Raw genomic sequence first — 20,702 nt, forward strand, 5'->3', positions numbered from 1 at the left:
GAAGCATATTCAAATTGCTCACATTTTTCTTCGCTCTGTGTGTGTTCCCGTATCACACACACACTCATGTTTCTGTGAAATGTGTCTTCTTGTATTCCGAAATGAATCTTTCCTCACTGACAGTGTCACCACATGGTTGTTCTTGTTCTACATTGTTAGTATCTAGTTGTTTTGTAGGAATAGTACACTTGCTTGACTTGCCTGATCAATTTCCTTTCTAAAATATTTAGCGAACTCCATCCCCATCAATGCACAATGCCCAATTTTAAATTTAACGGTCTTGGTTTTATAAGGAAGAAATTAATTCTGGGTGGATTTGGGCATGCCTCAGACTCGCGGTGTGAGCGGTATTGGAGCGGAAAAGAGCCACCGCTCCGGCCTTTAAATTAAAAAGCGCTCAGCACTAACAAAATTCCATCCACTCCTCGCTCGCGCTCCGCTCACTAGCTCTGAAACACACACATAAAGATACTTGCACACACATGGAGGCACACACACGCACACACACACACACACACATAAACAAACACACACACACACATAAACAAACACGCACACACACATAAACACACACACACATACGCACGCACACACACATAAACGCACGCACACACACATAAACACACACACACATACGCGCGCACACACACACGCACGCACACACACATAAACACACACACACATACGCACGCACACACACATAAACGCACGCACACACACATAAACACACACACACATACGCGCGCACACACACACGCACGCACACACACATAAACACACACACGCATAAACGTACACACGCATAAACACACAAAGTAGACAGGCATATGTACGCACATGCACACACAGGCATGCTCGCACAGACACACACACAAAGACACTATGCACACACATACACACAAAGTAGACATGTAGTTATATGTACGCGCACGCACACACACATGCATGCACACACGCATGCACACAAACACAAGGGTAAGGGATGGAGTAGGAGATGGAGAGAAATTGGGAAGCATGAATTTATATTTGCGGAGAGAATGTGCAGGACTGAGCGGCGGTCATATTTTGTACCGCTTTGCGGTACATCTAGTTTTAGTGCAAATGGTATGGAGTTGGCCTAACTATTTAATTTGGTAAATTCAATACTTGAACACAGGTCCGACTTTGGCATAATTTCATGACACGCTGAAATGTATGCTCTATTTTTGACCATTTCACACAAAATTCATGCATAAACACACCATCAGTACCAGGAAGACTGTCATTTTTATAGCATGTCCTTTTTCTTTACTTGTATATACAGTCAAGAACAAAATTATTAATACCCCTGTCAAATATTTATGTAATGTTGATTTTCTCTTGACCAATATGTTTGTTCTGACTGAAAATGACACTGCCACATGCCAAAAGGCTGTAAGACAATGTGGTAGAAACATGGAATCAAAAAAATAATCATTTTTTATCTTTAACATTTTTATGAAAAACAGCATGTCCAAAATTATTCATACCCATTTTAAATAATCAGTGGAAACATCTTTAATTGCCATCAAAGCTCTCGAAATAATACCTACCAGGCCTCTCCATGTCGCCACAATGATTGTAGACCTCACCTTTTTAGCAGCAATCTGGGTTTTGAGGCAGGAACAATTATTTGCCATCACTCTGGCCTTGTGCTAACGTTTTTGACTGATTGAGGTCTGGACTCTGGCTGGGCCACTCTAAAATGTTGACATTGTTCTCAGTTAACCATTTCTGGTCTTGGTTGGCTGTATGTTTTTGACCATTGTATGGTTTAATGGTCCAATTATGCCTATTGGGGCAGGTCTCTTGGCACACTGCCTGATCTTTTCCTCCAGAATCTCAGTGTAGCCTCTTGCTTTAATGTTACCGTTTACGTTTTGGGGGCAGCCGTGGCCTACTGGTTAGCGCTTCAGACTTGCAACCGGAGGGTTGCCGATTCGAACCCCGACCAGTAGGCAGGGCTGAAGTGCTCTTGAGCAAGGCACCTAACCCCTCACTGCTCCCCGAGCGCCACTGTTGTTGCAGGCAGCTCACTGCTCCGGGATTAGTGCGTGTTCACTGTGTGCTGAGTGTGTTTCACTAATTCACGGATTGGGATGAATGCAAAGACCAAATTTCCCTCACGGGATCAAAAGAGTGTATATATACTTACTTACACGTTGAGAAGGTCACCAGGTCCCCCTGGTTGAAAAATAAGACAAGACAAAACAAAAGAATACTTTTTTAACCCCCACAATTGAAATGGTGTCATTGGAATTTAATGCTTCTTTATTTATGCCAATCTCAGGCATGTCCCTCGGTCAAAAAAAGTCCAGCGAAAGCTAAATTCTTTGTCCAGGTGTGCCCTTATAAAGGTTTAGTTTAGTGCATGTTTGGAGAAGAGTGATCCATGATCAGCATCCAAGATGACCAAGTGATCCATTTTGAGATGGAGTGAAAATGTCAACCACCAAAACACCATCCACAATGTGGAGAATGGCTATAGAAATGTATTAGTTTTGGGTATTTTTCAGACAATGGAACCTGGTGAACTTCTCAAAGTAACCGGTAACACTAACACAAGGGGCTACATTGAGATTTTTGGTGGAAAAGATCAGGCAGTTTGCTGAGAGACATGTATCAATGGGCATCATTGGACCATTAAACCACACAATAATCCAAAACATACAGCCAAACAAGGCAAGAAATGGTTAACTGAGAACAATATTAACATTTTCAGTGTTTCCGCTAGATTTTTTTTTAACAGTGGCGACAGCGGTCGGGTGTCACTCCCGGGATGTTTTTTTTATTTGTAGTTGCTAATCACACCATTTAGCCTAACGTGACTTGAGAGGGACAGGATTCAGGAACTAAGACAGGCCCATCTTCTGTCTGACTCACGCCACGTTAACCCATGCATTAAACCACATTGTCACTTGAACGCTTGAACATACTGGTATAGTTCACGTTGACAATGGAGAAATTAAGTTTTGTGCCAACATGTTGTAAAAACACAACCCACAACACTGCCTTTATTTGGTGCAAATCTCCTTTACTTTATAGTCCGCGATTACTAGGCCATCACCGCGAGTGCATACAAAATGTTTTGTAATTTACCTTTGTTACTACCAGCAGTCGTTGCTTTTTTACTGCGTCTATTCGCGATTGAGTGCGCATCTAATGTAACAGCGGTGTCTTCGCGGAGACATCCTCTATCCAGTTTCATTTTTGCTGTTGCGAGCGAGCTTATAGACTACGATATGTGAGATACTTTATACGATCAGCTTCAGAAATGAATGGATTTTCCTTGGCCTGTGCTACACCTTTCCACCAAGTTGTGCGAAAATTGTAGTTTTTGCGTTGTTGACAAACATGCGTAGCACATGGAAGCTCTTGATAGCACATGCCACTAACGTCTATAAAAACAATATATTTACGGAATAAAACTAGACAGGTACCTCGGATTAGCATTGCTGTTTATTCTTAAACTGCAATTTTCTGCAGCCAGCGGAGGGCATTTAGCCTACTATGCTTCTGGACAATATTTTGCGTCTCCCCTAATTCTGAAGCAGTGGCACCGCTAAATGAAGAGGAAACACTGAGAAGAAAGTTAATGCTTTGAATAGGCTACATCAATACAATATATATGAACAGAAACTGGATGGGCCATAATAACCTCTGACTAGTTTAGGCTACTTATTGTTAAATTGCAATGTAAGCGGCAGCCAGCAGGGGAGGATATGTCGCAGGATTATTTAAAAAGCAAATATGCGTCTGCCCTGATTCTGATACCGTGGCGATATTAATTAAACCGTGGGGGGCCGCCATGATGAAATAAACATAGAGGAAACACTGATTTTAGAGTGACAGAGCCAGAGTCCAGACCTCAATCCGACCAAAAAAGTGAGCACAAGGCCAAATTGATGGCAAATAATCGTTCCTGCCTGAAAACCCGGATTTCTGTTTAAAAGGTGTGGTCTAGAATCATTGTGAAGACATGGAGAGGCTTGGTAGATATTATAAGAGCCATTTTGAGAGTTGTGAATGCAAATAAAGATGTTTCCATTGATTATTTAACAAGGGTATGAATAATTTTGGACTTTTCTTCCTTAAAAATGTTTAAAAAGATGAAAGTGCTTCTTTTTTTTAATTCCATGTTTCTCCCACATTGTCTTACAAACTTTTGGCATGTGACAGTGTCATTTTCAGTCAGAAAAAACATACTGATAGAGAAAATCAGCATTAAATCAATATTTGCCAGGGGTATAAATAATTTTGTTCTTAACTGTACATGCGTATACTTGTACGCATGTGTATGTGTTTTTGGAATAGGGCTGTTGCAAGAAATGAAAATTATTGAAACAAATGTTTTTCGTCCTGCAGTGCTTCACCAGCTTCTACCATTGCTACATGGAAATGTGAACAGCAGTAAAGTAATCATCTCAGAGTTCCAGGAGTTTTGTCGTCAGCAGGCAGTTTCTCTTGTGAGCAGCCCCCAGGGTTTTGCAGACAGCATTCCTACCAGGTAACCAAAATCATAGAATACAAACTTTCTGCAATACAAATTGTTCCATTGTGTATACTTTTTGCTGTGAAAGCGTTTCTGAAGTATGTATCTCTTTTTGTACAGAGTGGGTCTGAAGCGTCTGATTAAGGAGAGTGCTGTGTATGAGAAACGATCTTGCTTTAGGCGCTGCTGTTGGTATGTCCATGCAGACATCTTGGCACGTTTCAGTCTTGAGTCGTTACCTGTGCCCTGTCAGTGGAACTACCTCACACCTGGTGTTCAGCAATGTCGTGAGGATTCCCTGATACCAATGAATTCACAGGGCAACTCACCAACTACCCCACAGCCTACTACCGCTCTTTCTATCAAGAGGAAAACTGCTGGCAGTATGTCGATCACAAAGTTCATGAAGAAGTGTGTAGACCAGGAACAAGTAAGGACCCCCCTCCCCCTTTTTTAAAGCAGATTGAGGGTATCCAGATTGTTATTTCTCTACATTGTTTATTAGTCCATGAGCCAGACGCTTATTTTGGACTGATCGGTGCCAACTGAGGACACCAAAGGAGGGTGGGAAATCTCTAAACCCATGTTAGAGCTCATCCTGAGGTTCTATGCTTTCAGAAAATATATTGTTTAGGTGGTTGAATCAGTTTTCCCTAAATGGCACAGACCCAAAGGTATCAGCCATATACTCGATTTACTCATACCCTATGTATTATTAACGGGCAGCAAAGTAAATGGGAGGGTGAAAAATGTCAAATCCTATGTTGGATCACATCCTGAGGGTATATGCTTCCTGAGGGTATATGCTTTCCCTAACGGTGGGTTTCCACTCAGCGATACACCTCACGATTTTTGGCCAGCAAAATTTTGTACTTAATGAAGATATCCAGGGGTCTTTATGCCTCGACTAAGTTGATGTTGCCTATAAACAACAATTCATGTTCATAGAAACAACAAGGTCAATAAGACATATATTTCATACCTGTGTTGCCGCATGTAGCCTAGCTGTCTAGCTAGGTTTACAATGCAATCCAATGTCCAAAAATACTAGCATTTCGCCTTTCAGCTAGCTAAAAAGTTTGAGTGTTTAAACTAACATATATAGTGGCCTATTTAGTGGTGTATGTGCTCTGACTAAGTTCGTCTAGCATATAAACCACAGTTTGTGTTGATACAAGTGCCAATGTTCGTGAAGAAACATTTTAATCACATACAAATTTTCGTGTTACAGCTCAGGTAGTGTCCGCCATCTTGGTCAGACTTTTTTGAAACTCCCGCCTCCAAACACAGTCACGGACCTGATTGGTTCTCGAATGGTCCTCATTTAAATAAAGTTCAACTTTCGCCAACTTTGTTTTGCCTGCCTCGGCGATTCGCTCTCATTTCGCCCAGCCAGGGCAAATTTTGTCTCCATTCAACCTCAATGAGCGCGACGCGAAATTTCGGTGTGTGGAAACCCACCGTTAATGTTACAGCCCAAAAAGATTTGCAAAAGGAGAGAAGTGCCGCACACTCCCGAGTTACACATATAAGTCTTTAATGTGACAACGATTCGGCCTGTCGGCCTTCCTCCCAGCACCTCCTTTTCTGGTGAGCGTTTTGCACCTCCACTCAACAGCCCAAAAAGATATCAGCCATTTACCGATACCCAATGTATGGGCAGCATACTAATGAGTGGGACATGTCTCATGTCATGTTTGATCACATCCTGCGGGTTTAAGCTTTTCAGAAAATATGGTTTATATGATTGATTCAGTTTAGCTGTGAGTTTGGAGAGTCCATCACAGATTTTTGTCATGTGGGGGCATAGACAAACAAAATAAAACTGATTTTGTTTGGTGCCCTTTCGTGGCATCGACGACTTGGCATCGATGCTGGCTCATCGACGACTTGGCATCGATGCTGGCTCATGGACTATATTGTATGTAAAGTCAATCAAATAGTCAATCTTCCCTCTCAGGCAGAAGTTATGGAGACAGATGGTTTTCAGGCAGATACAGAGGATGAGGAGGAAGACTGTGTCTACATCAATACTGAATCTGGTGAGTTGATAATGTCTAAACAAGTTGGCAGATGGTGAAAAGAAGAGGTCAATTTACACATCCTGGGTGCAGGATGGGGTTGAACAAGTGGAGCGTTGAACTTGGTTCAACTTTAAAAGTGCAATGTGAGTGTATTCAATTGTCAATTTAGGCAAACCATTTGTGTTACTTAGGAACAAGATAGAACTTATTATTGTCTGAGCGTTGTGTTACGATTACCACGGCCGCTTCGTTATTTCCAGTGTGATTCCCGTCTAACATGTCGACCCTTAGGTCTTAGAACCTGAAGACTTGAGGATCAAAATGTCTGAGCTAGGGCTGCAACAATTAATCAATTAGTTGTCCCCCACTAAATTAATCAGCAACAATTTTGGTTATCGGTTCATTTTTAAGTTGATTATTTTCTGGTTTACTTACTGCTCTATGAACTGAACATCTTTGGTGTGATGGGGGAGAACCAGAGAACCAATGTTTAACAATTAATTATGGTTATTTACTTGTTTCGACATTACACACACAAAAAAAATCAAGGTATGTATCGTCAAAAATTGTGATAAACCACTCACAATTCGGTTTGTATCGTTACAGCCTGAGCAGTACTTTCAATTAGGGCTGGGACTGTAACCGCAACCGGTATACCGCAAATCCATCCATACCGTCCCAGCCCTACATTCAATAGTACTTTGCATTAAATGATGAAGAAAATTCCATAATTCCAATACTTTAAAACAGGATACATTTATTGGCGGTTTATACCTTCCACTGAGAAAATAGTTATTTAAAGGTTTTTTAGACAGTCAACAAGATAAATACAATATGGAGAAATTACATTAACTGAAATCGTAGGAGTATTTACTCATTTAGATGGCTAATCTGTACTGTATATAGCCAGTGATATTCTGGGAGACAGGCCACTGATGAAAAAATGAAGGGAGAAGTCTCAACACTAAACATTTTCTGCAGATCTGGCATTCATAGTTCTGCCCTATATTATCAAGAGCAATCACATTGTTATTGTTACTCCTTTGCCTGTATTATATTGTTACATATAAAAATGAGGATTGGATTCAGGACACCTTTTATGTTTTACATTGCATTTGAAATACCTTCTCAATAAATTACTTGATACCTCATCTCCAAACGTGATCATGCATAAAAAAAGTGTGTATATTGTGGAGAAAAAGAGAATGTGTATATTGTGGAGTTTTGCCCCAAATTATACAGATGACATTCCTCATATAGTAATTCCAATTAAATTGGTTTTCATGGTCAAGTCTGACTGTGTATCTTGTGTGGAAGAAATGTAACAAACCCCCCCCGTGCTTAATTGTGTACATTTCATTCACAGGATTCCTGACACAGAATGGCAGCTCAAGCTCACCTAAGCCAGACAAACTGGAACAAGTGGAAGTCAACACTTCTACTGCTGTTCTATTACCTTGCCCATGAGGCTACAAACAAGTAGGACCACAGTAAGACTGGTGCAGGTCTATGTAGGGTATTCATAATATTGAAAGAATTTGGGTATAATTGATGAAGTTGTTTATGGTGAAAATACATCAGTATAAACAATCAGCAGGGCTTAAGCTGTTGTCCGAGAAGCATAATGTTAGCTTGCAGGTGGGGTCTGTAATATTAAGCAGTAGACTTTTCAACACCAGATGTTTGCCTTGTTTTAACATGGACATGTCTATGCATGTTGGTGTGTGTAATTAAACATAACTACTATACTTTAACTGAGAATATATCATCCTTTTGTAATTTTTGTATGTTTTTCCCCCGCATTATTGCCGCCTTTGGCTCAGTTTTGTTTATATCAGCGATTTTGTCTTTCCTTGACAGATCATTTCACAGGCCAGGTCATTTGTGTACAATTTCCAAACCCCTATAATGTATATTTTAATACAAATGGTTACAGGTGGGCTATTACATTGCCGTCCAACAACAAAAAAATCTTGTATTTAAAGAACTGTCCATGATTACAGATAAGTCTTGCAGATTTTGAATAAAGCATTATTTAAAAGCAAGGGACAACTGAGGTTGATATTCTGCAGTTGGTTTAATGTTCTCTGGACGTAATTCCAGTTGCAATTTTCAATAATTCCTTCATTAAACATATTTTGTGCCTTTGCATTCCTTATTTCCTTTTTTTTACAGTATAACAGATACTCAGTCACACAGGATCAGCTGATTCCTAGTTAAACTGCCTGGAAACTGGAAATACGTATCTGCATGATAGATGCTAGCCTATAGTGGGGATATTTGCAATCTACGTCTCTTATGACCGATACTTCATATAGCCTACCTTAGCCTCCAAAGCAGTTCCTGCAGGTGTCCATAAAAGGCTGTCTTCAGTTTGTGTATCTCTGCTATTCATTTTCTATACTGTCTTGGCCCAAACATTCTCCTTTCCTTATAACCATGTTATGGCTGACAACAACTTTATTAGAAGTGCAACACTGCATGACACTTGGGACTTCTGTCATCATATAAGCAATCCTTCCAAAGCCACACAGCACTGAAATTAATGATGGACAATTCAGGATGTAAGTTGTGAGTAAAAGGACAGGAGACTTCTGATGACAATTGATTCAGCTGAGGGTCTTAATAGTTTCGAGCAGGTCTGGCTTCAACACAGACATTTTTTGTTTTCCAGCAGCTGCAATGTCTGCCAACACTGCCTCATCCCATGAAAATGTCACCACAGCAGCAGGAACCTGAGAAAGCAACAAATAATCAATGACAAATGTTTACTTAGAACAATACATTAAAGCAGCTCTAAAGATTTTTTTTTTCCTTTACCTTAAAATAACATTTCCAAAATCACTTTTTGGTGGCACATAAACTCTTAACTCATTGAATGCCAAGCTGTTTTCGGAAGCTTTGTCCTAGAGTGCCAGCAATCTAGACCATTGTTGATGATTTTTGTACAGCCACAGCATATTCTGTGTTATAGCTATGAACACATACAATGGCTCGATTAAAAGGTGAGACTTTAAGCTCTCGGTGGGTGCAAACCGTGTATTTCTACACGCCTCTGTTCCTGAGAAATCCCAAGCTAAACAGTGGCTAGTTTTCATCAAAATCTTTTTTTTCTAGTTATGAGTTAATAGGGCAAACGACACTTCTGCTGCACTCTGAGCAGGTTGCATAGCTTGTAATTTAAAGGTGTCAAACGGCTCCCACACAGTTGCGTGCGTTGCAGTGCTGGAGACGCATCCCGTTCACTTTACATGGGCTTACGTCATCCGTTGCCCAACTGAATTGTGGGTCCGTCGCTCGCGTCAAAGTTAAACTTTTGCTGCACCGACGGACAACAACAGACGGCACCAGCCTGTCACATAGCAAACATCACCTCACCATCCGCTAGCTGCCGGTGTCCTGAATACACTGTAAAAAAACTCTGGACAGCTCAGGCTCCAAAAACGGCAACAAAAACATAAACTGTTCCACCAAATCACAGACGAGATGCTTGTTTAGGAGTTTCAATTGCATGGGAGAGAGGGGGAGGAAGTAGCGAGCTAGCTCTCTGTTTTGATTGAATGTCAACAGAAGTGACGTTACCCAGCATCGCTTAGAGCACCTTTAAACTAAGCAAGTTGTTGTAGTGGGTAGGAACACTGAACCCTCCCACCACTAGTAGGCTCTTGGTGGAGTTAGCCAGCTATCGATGTTCATAGAGTGAGCCTAAAAACAATGACAAATGTCTGAATGTGAAAAGTTGCTGATTGCTCAGTTTACATTAAGAAGCCAAGTAATTGAAGAAGTCAGCGGTTTAGCTGGAGGGTTAGCTAATGTTATGCCTACTGGCTTCGACAGCTAGCATGTAAGTTAGCCTTATTCTGATTCAAGCAGAGACCTTCTAATGTGGAGACACAGCACTCAAAAAATCCTCCATAGAAATGCCTGGGGCTAGTTTGTAACGACCGTTGTCTACACATATCCCACCCCTTCCTCGGCAAACGTCGACATGTGAATACATTGAGTCAATCATAAGTTGTGTTGTGAAGACATCTTCCCAATCATTTGTTGTGAACTCGCCACTGGAGCAAGATTGGTGTCGTGAAGCCTTGCGCACGCGCATTTCTGCTGAATAGGATTCCCGATGAGTGCCCAAAAAGCGTTGCATCTGATGTGTGGCAATTTTTTTTTTTTTTCCCTAGTTTTATGTACTTCTTGTTGGATGTGACACTTGACACTGACTGTATGTGGCGCTACACCAAAAATATGTGATGAACGCTGCAATGATGCACCTCAAAGTGGCCAAATTGGCACTTCAAGTTGTTGTTGATGTATGAGCCAAGGAATTTAATGGAGCCTGTCAAGGGTCAATGGGATCCTGATTGGCTGGTGGAATCTTGCATTTTGATTGGGTGGCGGAATCCTCCATTCTGATTTGCTAGCAGAATCCTGCATTCTAGACCTCTAGAAGTGAGCCATAATTGATAATTTGTCAACGCACATTTTATATACCTCACTTCCTGTTGGGCGTGGCTAATGCAGTGTTCATAAAAAAGTTGTTTGTCTTGGAGTTACAAACATTTACCAAATGTGGTGTGTGTAGCTGAAACTATAGGCCAAGCACAAGACTACGTGACATAAGGGGGCACTAGTGTTCATTTTGTCAGACCAAATATGCTCGTCAACGACCTTTTTTTCCATGACTTAAGACAGGCGATTATGAGACTGCAGAAATGTCCTGAAATACTGACTAAGACTATATTAACATGCATTATTTTTGACGAAAAAAGACGAGACTAAAATGTTTTGCATGAAATAAAAACTAAGACAAAATCTCTGTCCATTTTTGTCTACAAAATGAGAACAGAATATCTAGCTTTTACGCTTTCAAAATATTCTGTTCATGTGTAGCAGCTTTCATGTAGGCTAGGCTATGCCAAAGTCCTTTTAGGCAAGTCCCTCCACTCGGCGGCCATATACCAATGTTTTATGGGCACTCATCGGGCACAGTCTTTGGGTCGAACTGCGCGTGCGCAAGGCTTCACGACACCACTCTTGCTCCAGCGGCGAGATCACAACACATGATTGGCACGATGTCTTCACAACACACCATATGATTGGCTCAATGTATTCACATGTCGAAGTTTTGCCGAGGAAGGGGTGGGATATGTGTAGACAACGGCCATATTGGCGTGACAAACTAGCCCCATGCATTTATATGGAGTATTTTTTGAGTGCTGTGTCTCCTCATTAGAAAGTCTCTGGCTATGCGCTGTTGCTGCAACCCTGTGGCTGCAACATGAGACTACATGGAGCAAGAACACCAGAGATTTCTACCAGAGTTAGCAAGCTAACTACCTAAGTCTCATGCCACAATGCAACATACTCATACGTTGCGGTTGCAGCTTCTCTCATGCCCCCAAAATGTTCAGCATGTCAACTATTTAACTATTTAGTTACACTGGTGAAAGTTTGGGGAATGTGTGGCGTTTGAGCGCATATCGCCATCTAGCGTAGCGTAGAGTAAAACATTCTCACGTAGGTCTACAGAAGGGGTTTTCTTTCGTAATGTAAACTGAGATAATGACAATGGTCCAGTCAAATGCCCTAGCCGAGCTATAACGGTAGCTTGACTTAACTGTGCATGTAAATGTACTGACTGACAGAAAGTCAGAATAAGTAATTATAACTGAAGAGAAGCCCTGTGGACATAAAATATTAGGGAAAATTTAAGATGTGTGAAAGACTATTTGACTGAAATGGTAATCAGAAATAATTTATTTTAAAAAAGACTAATGTGTTTTGACTAGAATTATTTGAATTATGAGTTTTTTGAAAAGGCTGGAAAATGTGCATGTCGGAAATTGGTGTGGCTGGGTTCATTGGATGCAGGAGCTCTGAAGAAACAAGAGGAAAGAAGAATGTGTCAAATTCCATATGGATCCGTACCCTGGAAATCCAGAGTTCTCGCAAGAGCACAATGGTTGTCTCTGCGAGACACTCTGGCAATGAGCAATGATACACGTTACTTTTACCCCTTGCATCCCGGGGAACCAGCTAAACTGATGAAGACAACGCTGCAACATTGGAGGACAGCAAACATTGGTTGTAGTGTTATCCGATTGCGTCAAAGTCCGAAATCATTCAGAGTAAACATGGTCTAGTGTAGAGTCCAATTGCGTGCAGTGAGATTTTTAAATGCATGCTTGTTGCCGCCCCTCGAGTTGGGCCATTACATTGTTCGTGGCCAGACCCTTAATCTCTAGAGATTACCAGGGTCTGGATTTTCCAGGCTAATGGATCCGGAGATATGAGCAAAAACTTAAATGTGGTTATTATAGCGCCCCCTATGAAAAAATGGGTAATATCTGTTTTGTGAGATTGTGAGACATAGGGCCCCATCATGACATTCTAAAGTGCATCGTCACTCGTCAAAAGTCTATTCAAATTTAGTAGGATGTCCAGTTCACATTGGGAGGGGTTTCGCATGGCGTAACTAGGTGTTCCTAGGTCTTTTAATCAGTCATATGGGTGTGTTTGGGGCGTAACATCATTTAAACCAATGATAATGACATCTGTCATTCCCTTTAACGGCGCAACGCGCGATATGTCAAATAAATGCATCGGTATTTTGGCATTCAAAGGCGCATTTGAAGGAGGCTGCTTGCGAGACCGTATAGAAGTCATTCTTAAACCATGCTTTACTAAAACCTAGCATAGCCTTCACGCATTTGCACTCGTCTATTTGAACTCATTGGCAAAGTGAAACTAACTTCACCAAGGAGTCAGTCAACGACAAGACTGTTATATGCAGTTACTTTCACTATTGACTGACAATGGGTTACCACCGAAAACATAGGCTGGAAAAAGCAACACTTACCCTAATATTGCTCAAATGACTGAATGAAACAACATTTATCCTGCAGAGGAGTTGCTTATATCTCGTGACAGTGTGTCTTCAGCTGTACTCCATACGTGTCTCTCGACTCTCCTCTAATCACTTTTAACCGTCATTACCAATTTGCAAATGATGGTGAATAACTACTCATCATGAGATGTACAGTATTTCGTAATATCTTTATTCTAATTATGTTTCCCATTGTAATCGAGCAATTTGTAATGCTTTGAATGGACGTGCACTGGTGTGCATTCATGAATGATAGAAGGATGGTGCGTGCACGTACCAATATGACTGTTGATATGCGCTCTTAAAATAGCATATGAACAACTTGCCATTGACTTCTGACCAGGTTTAGGTGGTGTATGATAGCGATTTTTAGACAACGCGCTAGGCCCCTCCCTAGGTTGTTAAAAATAAACGTGCAAAATACCGAATTCAACTTTGCGCGGGTGATAAACGAACTTTACGGCATGCGTTGATGACCCAAAATACAGCCCATAGTGTTACAGTTTAAATAGCTCTTCTCTATTTTATTTAAAGCAGGACACTTGGCAGATGCTACAAATGTTTATTTTCCTCAGTGAGTGTAGCAACACTGAGGCATATCACAAATTCCCCCTCACTGAATGACTTCTTAGCATGAGCATTGATCAATGTTCCAATGTTGTATGAATGCTTTGTTTTCTTACCAAACTACACTCATTGAGTGCCATGTCCTCATCTTCATTAAGTTTCTGTCCTCCTGGAGCCATCAGCTCAAATGGCTGCCAGTCATCAACCAACGACTCCCGCACAAACTGGTAAAGTGCAGAAACCCTTTCTCGGGCCAAGAAAGTACCTAAAAATATAATAGAAATTTTACCAAAATGTCTTGTATATATTCACAACACCATTTCTACACTTTTTCCAAAATGATGATCATTTCTTTGCACTTTCATCAATGCTTAGGCCTAATAGTAGGAACAGGTGTGTAAATAAAATCCTGGGACTGTCCATTTTATAGCTTTGATAGGAAGAGGAGATGCTAGTTTAGTTGATTATGTTTGTTTGAAAGAGGACATGGACAAGGGAAGAGCTACTTTATTTATGAAAAGTATTTGAAAAAGACTGTCAAGAATAAGCCCTGGTTACTGTAAACATAACATTAGGTCTCTCTGTCTCTCTCCGTTTGTGTCAAACACACACACCAACACAAAAATGCCATCAGATGGCATCTAAAGACCAAATTCTGCCAGTAGAAATTGTCTAATGATTATTAATTGCCAAGTATAAGTTGAATTGAAACTAAACTAGGCCTTGGCATTGAAACAATAGCGATATGTACCACGAAACAATTCATCAATAGCAATAAGAATTTGAACAATAAAATATTTGATAGTTTTGAACATATGAAATTTTAGTTTGATATTTTCTAGCCTTCAAACTAGATACTAGATCCAATCATAAAAGCCTATCCGGTATGGGGCGGGATTCATACGATGAGAATCAATCAATCAATCCATCCATCAAAAATTGATCAATCAATCAAGAATCAATTAAGTCCATACACATTTTCATATTACAGAGCCCGGGAGGTGACATATAAAAAAAAAAACGAATGTTAAAAAAAAAAACTAAGAAAAGGTATGTACTGGGGACAAACACTGACTAGGTTTGCGAGATCTTCAGTTTGTTTTTGCGAGATCTGGTTTAGCTGGATTCTCCAGTGCAGTGAACAAGCTGCTGCATTTTGCAGTGAGTCAAGACCAGAAGTTAATGTTACTACACACGCACATAGTCTTTTGATTTTAGACAGGGCCGGTCCTATGTTATTCTGTGCCGGGGAGCAACACACGGCCCACGACCGCGACAGCCATATGGCCTAGGTATACGCACGCAGCACAGGCTCACCTGTGAGTAGGTTGAAACATCAACCAATTCAGATCAATTAGTTAAAATAAGATAGATCAACCATACAATTGCAAGCGGCCATGCCACAGCGGGCTACTGTATTAATGTCCTCATTGTCCTACCGTATCCTCGAACTCGTCTGCTGCCCGAACGTGAAGCCAAGAACCATAGGCCTACCTTCTTTGCGTTCTCTCCCTCCTTTTTTGTATTTTCTCTCCTCTGTTCATGTTCTTTTTTTCTGGCTACCAAATTTGTTTAGACATTTTTACACTAGTTTAGCCTACCAAGCATACGCGTAGCCACGGCCGGGCCTACACGGGCCAAGGCCCGACTACTTGTCAGTTTTGCCCGTCCAATTAGATGGCTTTCCTTCTTTTACGTTCACCATCTAAAAAAGACGCACAAGTCAACACTGCGCTGAGAGCTCAAGAATCAGTCAAATTGCGAACAGCCGGCAGCTCCGTAATTGTCAGGTGTGATGAAATGCGTTCGTATTCCACTTTTTATGTCATAAACGTTGCATGCTTATGGAAAGGCTTTCCAGTAGGATTGTCCGATGGTCAAGCTGTTGCTTCAATTTGTGTTTTAATTTATGCGACGCACCGATGCTGGGTTCATGCAGTTTTGCGCAAGTTTAAAATGTTTGTTCAATAAGTTCCACTTTTCATGTCATGAATGTCACATGCCTAGGATAAGCTTGTGAAAAACATTATCTGCTCATTCCTCCCTGCCTCCTTCGACCCCCTCCAATTTGCTTACAGAGCCAAGAGGTCTACAGAGGATGCCATCTCAAACCTCATGCACACCACCTTAACTCACCTGGAGGAGGGGAATGGGAATTATGTGAGGATGCTGTTCATTGACTTTAGTTCAGCATTCAACATGATAGTACCTCTCACCTTGGTCACAAAGATGAAGGCCTTAGGACTGAACACCACCCTGTCACTGGATATTTGACTTTCTCACCAACCGTTCACAAGTGGTTAGAGTGGGGGGTCTGACATCTGACACATTAACCATCAGCACTGGTGCTCCCCAAGGCTGTGTTTTGAGTCCACTGCTGTACAACATCTACACACATGACTGCAAAGCCAACAGTAGTCATACCTCCATCATCAAGTTTGCAGATGACACAGTGATCTTGGGCCTGATTAGTAACAACAATGAACAGCTCTACTTGGATCAGGTTGATGAGGTGGCACAGTGGTGTCAATCTAACAGATTGACACTGAATGTCAATAAAACCAAGGAAATGGTAGTGGATTATAGAAGGCAGCAGCAGAACTACAGTTACACCCCACTAATGACCAGCGGGCAACCTGTAGAGAGAGTCACAAGTTTTAAATACCTTGGTGTCCACATTACTGAAGACTTAACATGGACTGTTAACACTCAATATGTTCTGAAGAAGTCCAGACAACGACTACTTCCTTCATCAGCTAAGGAAATTCAAAGTTTCTGCATCCATCATGAAGGCCTTCTACACTTCAGCGGTTGAGAGTGTTCTAACTGGTAGCATCATCACCTGGTATGGGAACTCCACAGTCAGAGATTGTAGTACTCTGCAGAGAGTAGTGCGCTCAGCTGAACGTACTATAAGAACTCAACTCCCTGCTCTACAAGATATCTATTCCAGAAGAGTACTCCTAAGAGCCCAAAAGATTCTGAAGGACTCTTCTCATCCTAACAATGGATTATTCCTACCGCTGAAATCAAGAAGACGCCTATGTAGTCACAAAGCCAGAACTGAGAGACTCAGGAGAAGTTTTTATCCCCAGGCCATCCGAACTCTGAACTCACACTATACTGACTTTGCACTCATTCACTCCTCAGCACTCATGACCCCCCCCCCCCCCCCCCCCCACACACACACACACACACACACACCTACATGACTTTTAGCACTTTTACATCCCTCTCCCTATGCTACAGACCTTTTATTTATTTTCTTTCATCAACGTCAAAACACACACACACACACACACATCTGACTTTCTCCAACTTTTGCACATCTCCATAGAACTTTTTATTATTATTTTTGATTTCTCCTCCATTTATCTACCCATGTCCTTGATTGCCTAGCCTTTCTGCCCCCCCCCCAACCCCAACACACACACAAAAACACTTACATCATCACTGTCATCACCTCACATACATACAGCACACTGCTTGCTACAGTAAGCCTCCTCTACTTGCTGCACACTGCCCCCCCCCTCCCTACATAGACAGCACATTGTCTTCAGGATCTTCTCCAACACACATCCTCTACATACTTACAGCACACTGCCCCCACCTACCCACACACACACACACACACAGTCACTGCTCCACTCCCCTCCCACCCACACACACATCTTCACTGTCATCACTCACATACATCATACATACAGTACTCTGCTTGCAATAGTAAGTCCCTTCACCATACTTGCAGTCACTGCCCCCCCCAATACACAGCACATTATTTCATGACATATTGCACACTGCCCTCTCCCCACATACACAGCACACTATCCCATCTCCCTTGTCATCCCCCCCCAACACACACATCAAGACCCCTGGCAGTTGGGTTAGCCCCTTGAGCCGTGGATCTGCCCAAGGTTTCTTCCTTAGTAAGGGAGTTTTTCCTTGCCCCTGTTGCTCTTGGATGCTCCTTGTTGGTGCCCCCCCCCCCCCCAATCCCAATCCTCCCCCACCTGTCTTATGCAGCCCTTGCCACTTAATCTACTAAACCCCTCTTCTACTGCACTTTTTACCCCCCCCCCCATAAATGCACAAATAGGCTGACACCAGACATAATTTCACTGCATTTCTTACATCCAGTAACTATATGCATGTGACAATAAACTTCCTTGTATCCTTGTATAAGGCTTTGAAGTTGTCTAATATGGTCAATCTATTGTCTCAATTGTGTTTCATCTGCCAAAGTTACATTCATGCATTGTTTTGCTCCAGTTGAAAATGTTTCTGCGTAATTTGTCAGCTGTGATCAAATGCGTTCAATAAATTCCACTTTTATGTCATAAATATGACATGCCTATGATTAATGCTTGTATGGCCACCCATTTGAACTACCACTAACAAATGTAACGAAAGCAGTATCACTTCTGAGATCTCTTTCAGTGATTTCACCGACACGAACATCGCAGCCTGGCCTGCATTTATGTGTGCAGCCCGTTTTTTTTGCTCTTGTTCGCCTCATGCTGGCAAAATAAGGAACTGCAACCTAATTTCAGTGGCTAAAGCTCTACGGAACGTTTCTAGTGGTTCTCATATGCATTGATGGATTTGCGAGATCTCACAAAACAAACTCAAGATCTCGCAAAAGAAACTTGAGATCTCGCAAAAGAAAGTCAATATCTCGCAAAAGAAACTCGAGATCTCGCAAAACAAACTCAATATCTCGCAAAAGAAAGTCAAGATCTCGCAAAAGAAACTCAAGATCTCGCAAAAACAAACTCAAGATCTCGCAAACCTAGTCAGTGCTTGTCCCCAGTACATACCTTTTTTTAACCTTCGTTTTTTTTTTTTTTCATGTCCCCTCCAGGGCTCAGTATCATATCTTGATCATTTGAACTTTTCCAGCTATTCCGGCTTTTTCATTTCTTCCTAGAGCTTGACAATTTTCTGTAGTCTTGCTGGTCTTGGCTACAGTATTTGCCCAATTACTTTTTAAAGCAATAACCCTAATCTGCATTGGATACCTTTAAAGTAAGGTGGTTATATTCTAAATAAAATGGGTAAATTCAACCTTTTAACCATTACATTATCAATCAGTATCAATATAATATGAAATTAAACATTTTATTGTGATAATTGTAAGTTTTGTTACTGCTTGTCCTCCTGTGGTCTAACTTGAACAGGGCAGTCTCACATTTGTGTGGTGAACTCATCTGTGAAAATGTCTGAAATATTTAAAGGTAATCAAGAAATAACAGAAATTACTAGATAAGCCAATTAACAGTTCACATTTGTTGTGTGACATACAGCCTAGTGCGTCAATAGACCACTGCCTCGGAGTTGGAATTGTTACCTTGTAGGAGAATTCCATCTGGCAGCCTCACTCTCAACAGAGCATAGTTGTATTTCCTTCTTTCTCTCTGTTCCTCTTTTTCACGCATCGCTTTTGTTCTCAACATTGCATTCCTCTCCACAATTTCGCTCCTAAACACAAACATAACCATATGTTACCATAACCATACATAATCATTTGTATACCACCATTAACTCAAGATCTCATATTTGTGCATTTATCATTTTAAATGAAGAAATGAGTGGCCATGCCATTCAGAAAGGAACTATCCATCCAGCTACAGACTCAGGCTTACTTAAGATGTTGCTCCCTTTTAAGCTCCTCTGCTGTTAGATTATAAAAATCTGAAGGGAGATCAAAGTGTGTTGCATTAGGAGATGGTCTGAAAGCTTGTGTCTGACGATCTAGACGTGCCCTGACTGGCTCTGCTTTCTTTAGCTGGTCCCTCCTCTTCTTAATCTGCTCCAGGGAGCCGTCATCCTGCTCTGCCAGCAACCAGAACTCCTCACTGGTGTCTGTTGAGGCAGGACATTTTATTACTAAATCATAATGCCGCAATAACTTAACGGTACGAAGTAAACACTTAACGGACAGACGTGAACAAATTCGTTGGTACCCTTCCACAAAAAAGGAATCTACATTTTCTTAACTATTTTGCCAATACACAGTCATCAAAATATGACCACCGCCCAGCCGCACATTCTCTCCACAAAAATAAAATCACTCTTGTCAATTTCTCTCCATCTCCTACTCCATCCTCTACTTTTGTGTATGTAAATGAGTGTGTGCATAGTGTGTGTTTGTTTTTGTGTATATGTGTGCTTCTGTGTGTGTGTATGTGTGTGTATGTGTGTGTGCGTGCGTGCGCCTGCTTGCCTGCATGCGTGTGTGTTTTTATGCGTGTGTGCATGTAGGCGTGTTTATGTGTGTGTGTCAGGCTTGTGCACAATTCAGAATTGAATTGAGAATGACTCCTAAATTCCAATTCAATTCTTGAATTTGAATTGAGGTCAAAAACAGGATGTAGAATTACAATTCGAATTTGAATTAAAGGAAGTAGAATTGAAATTCAATGAAATTCGAAGAAATTTATATACACAATTTAAGGGTAGTGTTTAACAATGAAGCTTCACAGTACATGTCAGATTTGATTGCATTAAAACACACAACTTGTAACTTAAAATAGTAACAAATTACATGTACACACTGTAAAACAATATTTTTACTTACTTAAAATGTTCTAGTAAGTAGAATTCAGGTTTTGTCTTTTGTTGAGATTACTTCCGTAAAATGAGTGTTACTTCATTTCGAGGTAGAAAAGTACACAAACAAGTAAACTATACTTGATTTGCTGAAGTTTGTGCTACA

General features: G+C 41.1%; 2 protein-coding genes across 3 annotated transcripts in view; one reads left to right on the forward strand and one right to left on the reverse strand.

Moving 5' to 3' along the window:
• Positions 1–8,295, forward strand: part of chaf1a (chromatin assembly factor 1, subunit A (p150)) — a 52,805-nt gene extending 44,510 nt beyond the window's left edge. For both annotated transcript variants that reach the window (XM_042056158.1, XM_042056159.1), the window contains 4 exons: positions 4,384–4,525; positions 4,631–4,940; positions 6,471–6,552; positions 7,901–8,295. In XM_042056158.1, coding sequence (XP_041912092.1) covers positions 4,384–4,525; positions 4,631–4,940; positions 6,471–6,552; positions 7,901–8,001 — 635 coding nt within the window. In that variant the 3' untranslated portion in view covers positions 8,002–8,295. The remainder of the gene's footprint in view (positions 1–4,383; positions 4,526–4,630; positions 4,941–6,470; positions 6,553–7,900) is intronic.
• ubxn6 (UBX domain protein 6) overlaps positions 7,272–20,702 on the reverse strand; it is a 37,297-nt gene continuing 23,866 nt past the window's right edge. The window contains exons 8-11 of the mRNA XM_042056196.1: positions 19,630–19,849; positions 19,335–19,465; positions 14,104–14,252; positions 7,272–9,269 (exon numbers count right to left, since the gene is read on the reverse strand). Of these exons, the coding sequence (XP_041912130.1) occupies positions 9,144–9,269; positions 14,104–14,252; positions 19,335–19,465; positions 19,630–19,849 (626 nt within the window). The 3' untranslated portion in view covers positions 7,272–9,143. The remainder of the gene's footprint in view (positions 9,270–14,103; positions 14,253–19,334; positions 19,466–19,629; positions 19,850–20,702) is intronic.

Source organism: Alosa sapidissima, chromosome 12, assembly GCF_018492685.1.
Source record: "Alosa sapidissima isolate fAloSap1 chromosome 12, fAloSap1.pri, whole genome shotgun sequence".
Taxonomy (NCBI): domain Eukaryota; kingdom Metazoa; phylum Chordata; class Actinopteri; order Clupeiformes; family Clupeidae; genus Alosa; species Alosa sapidissima.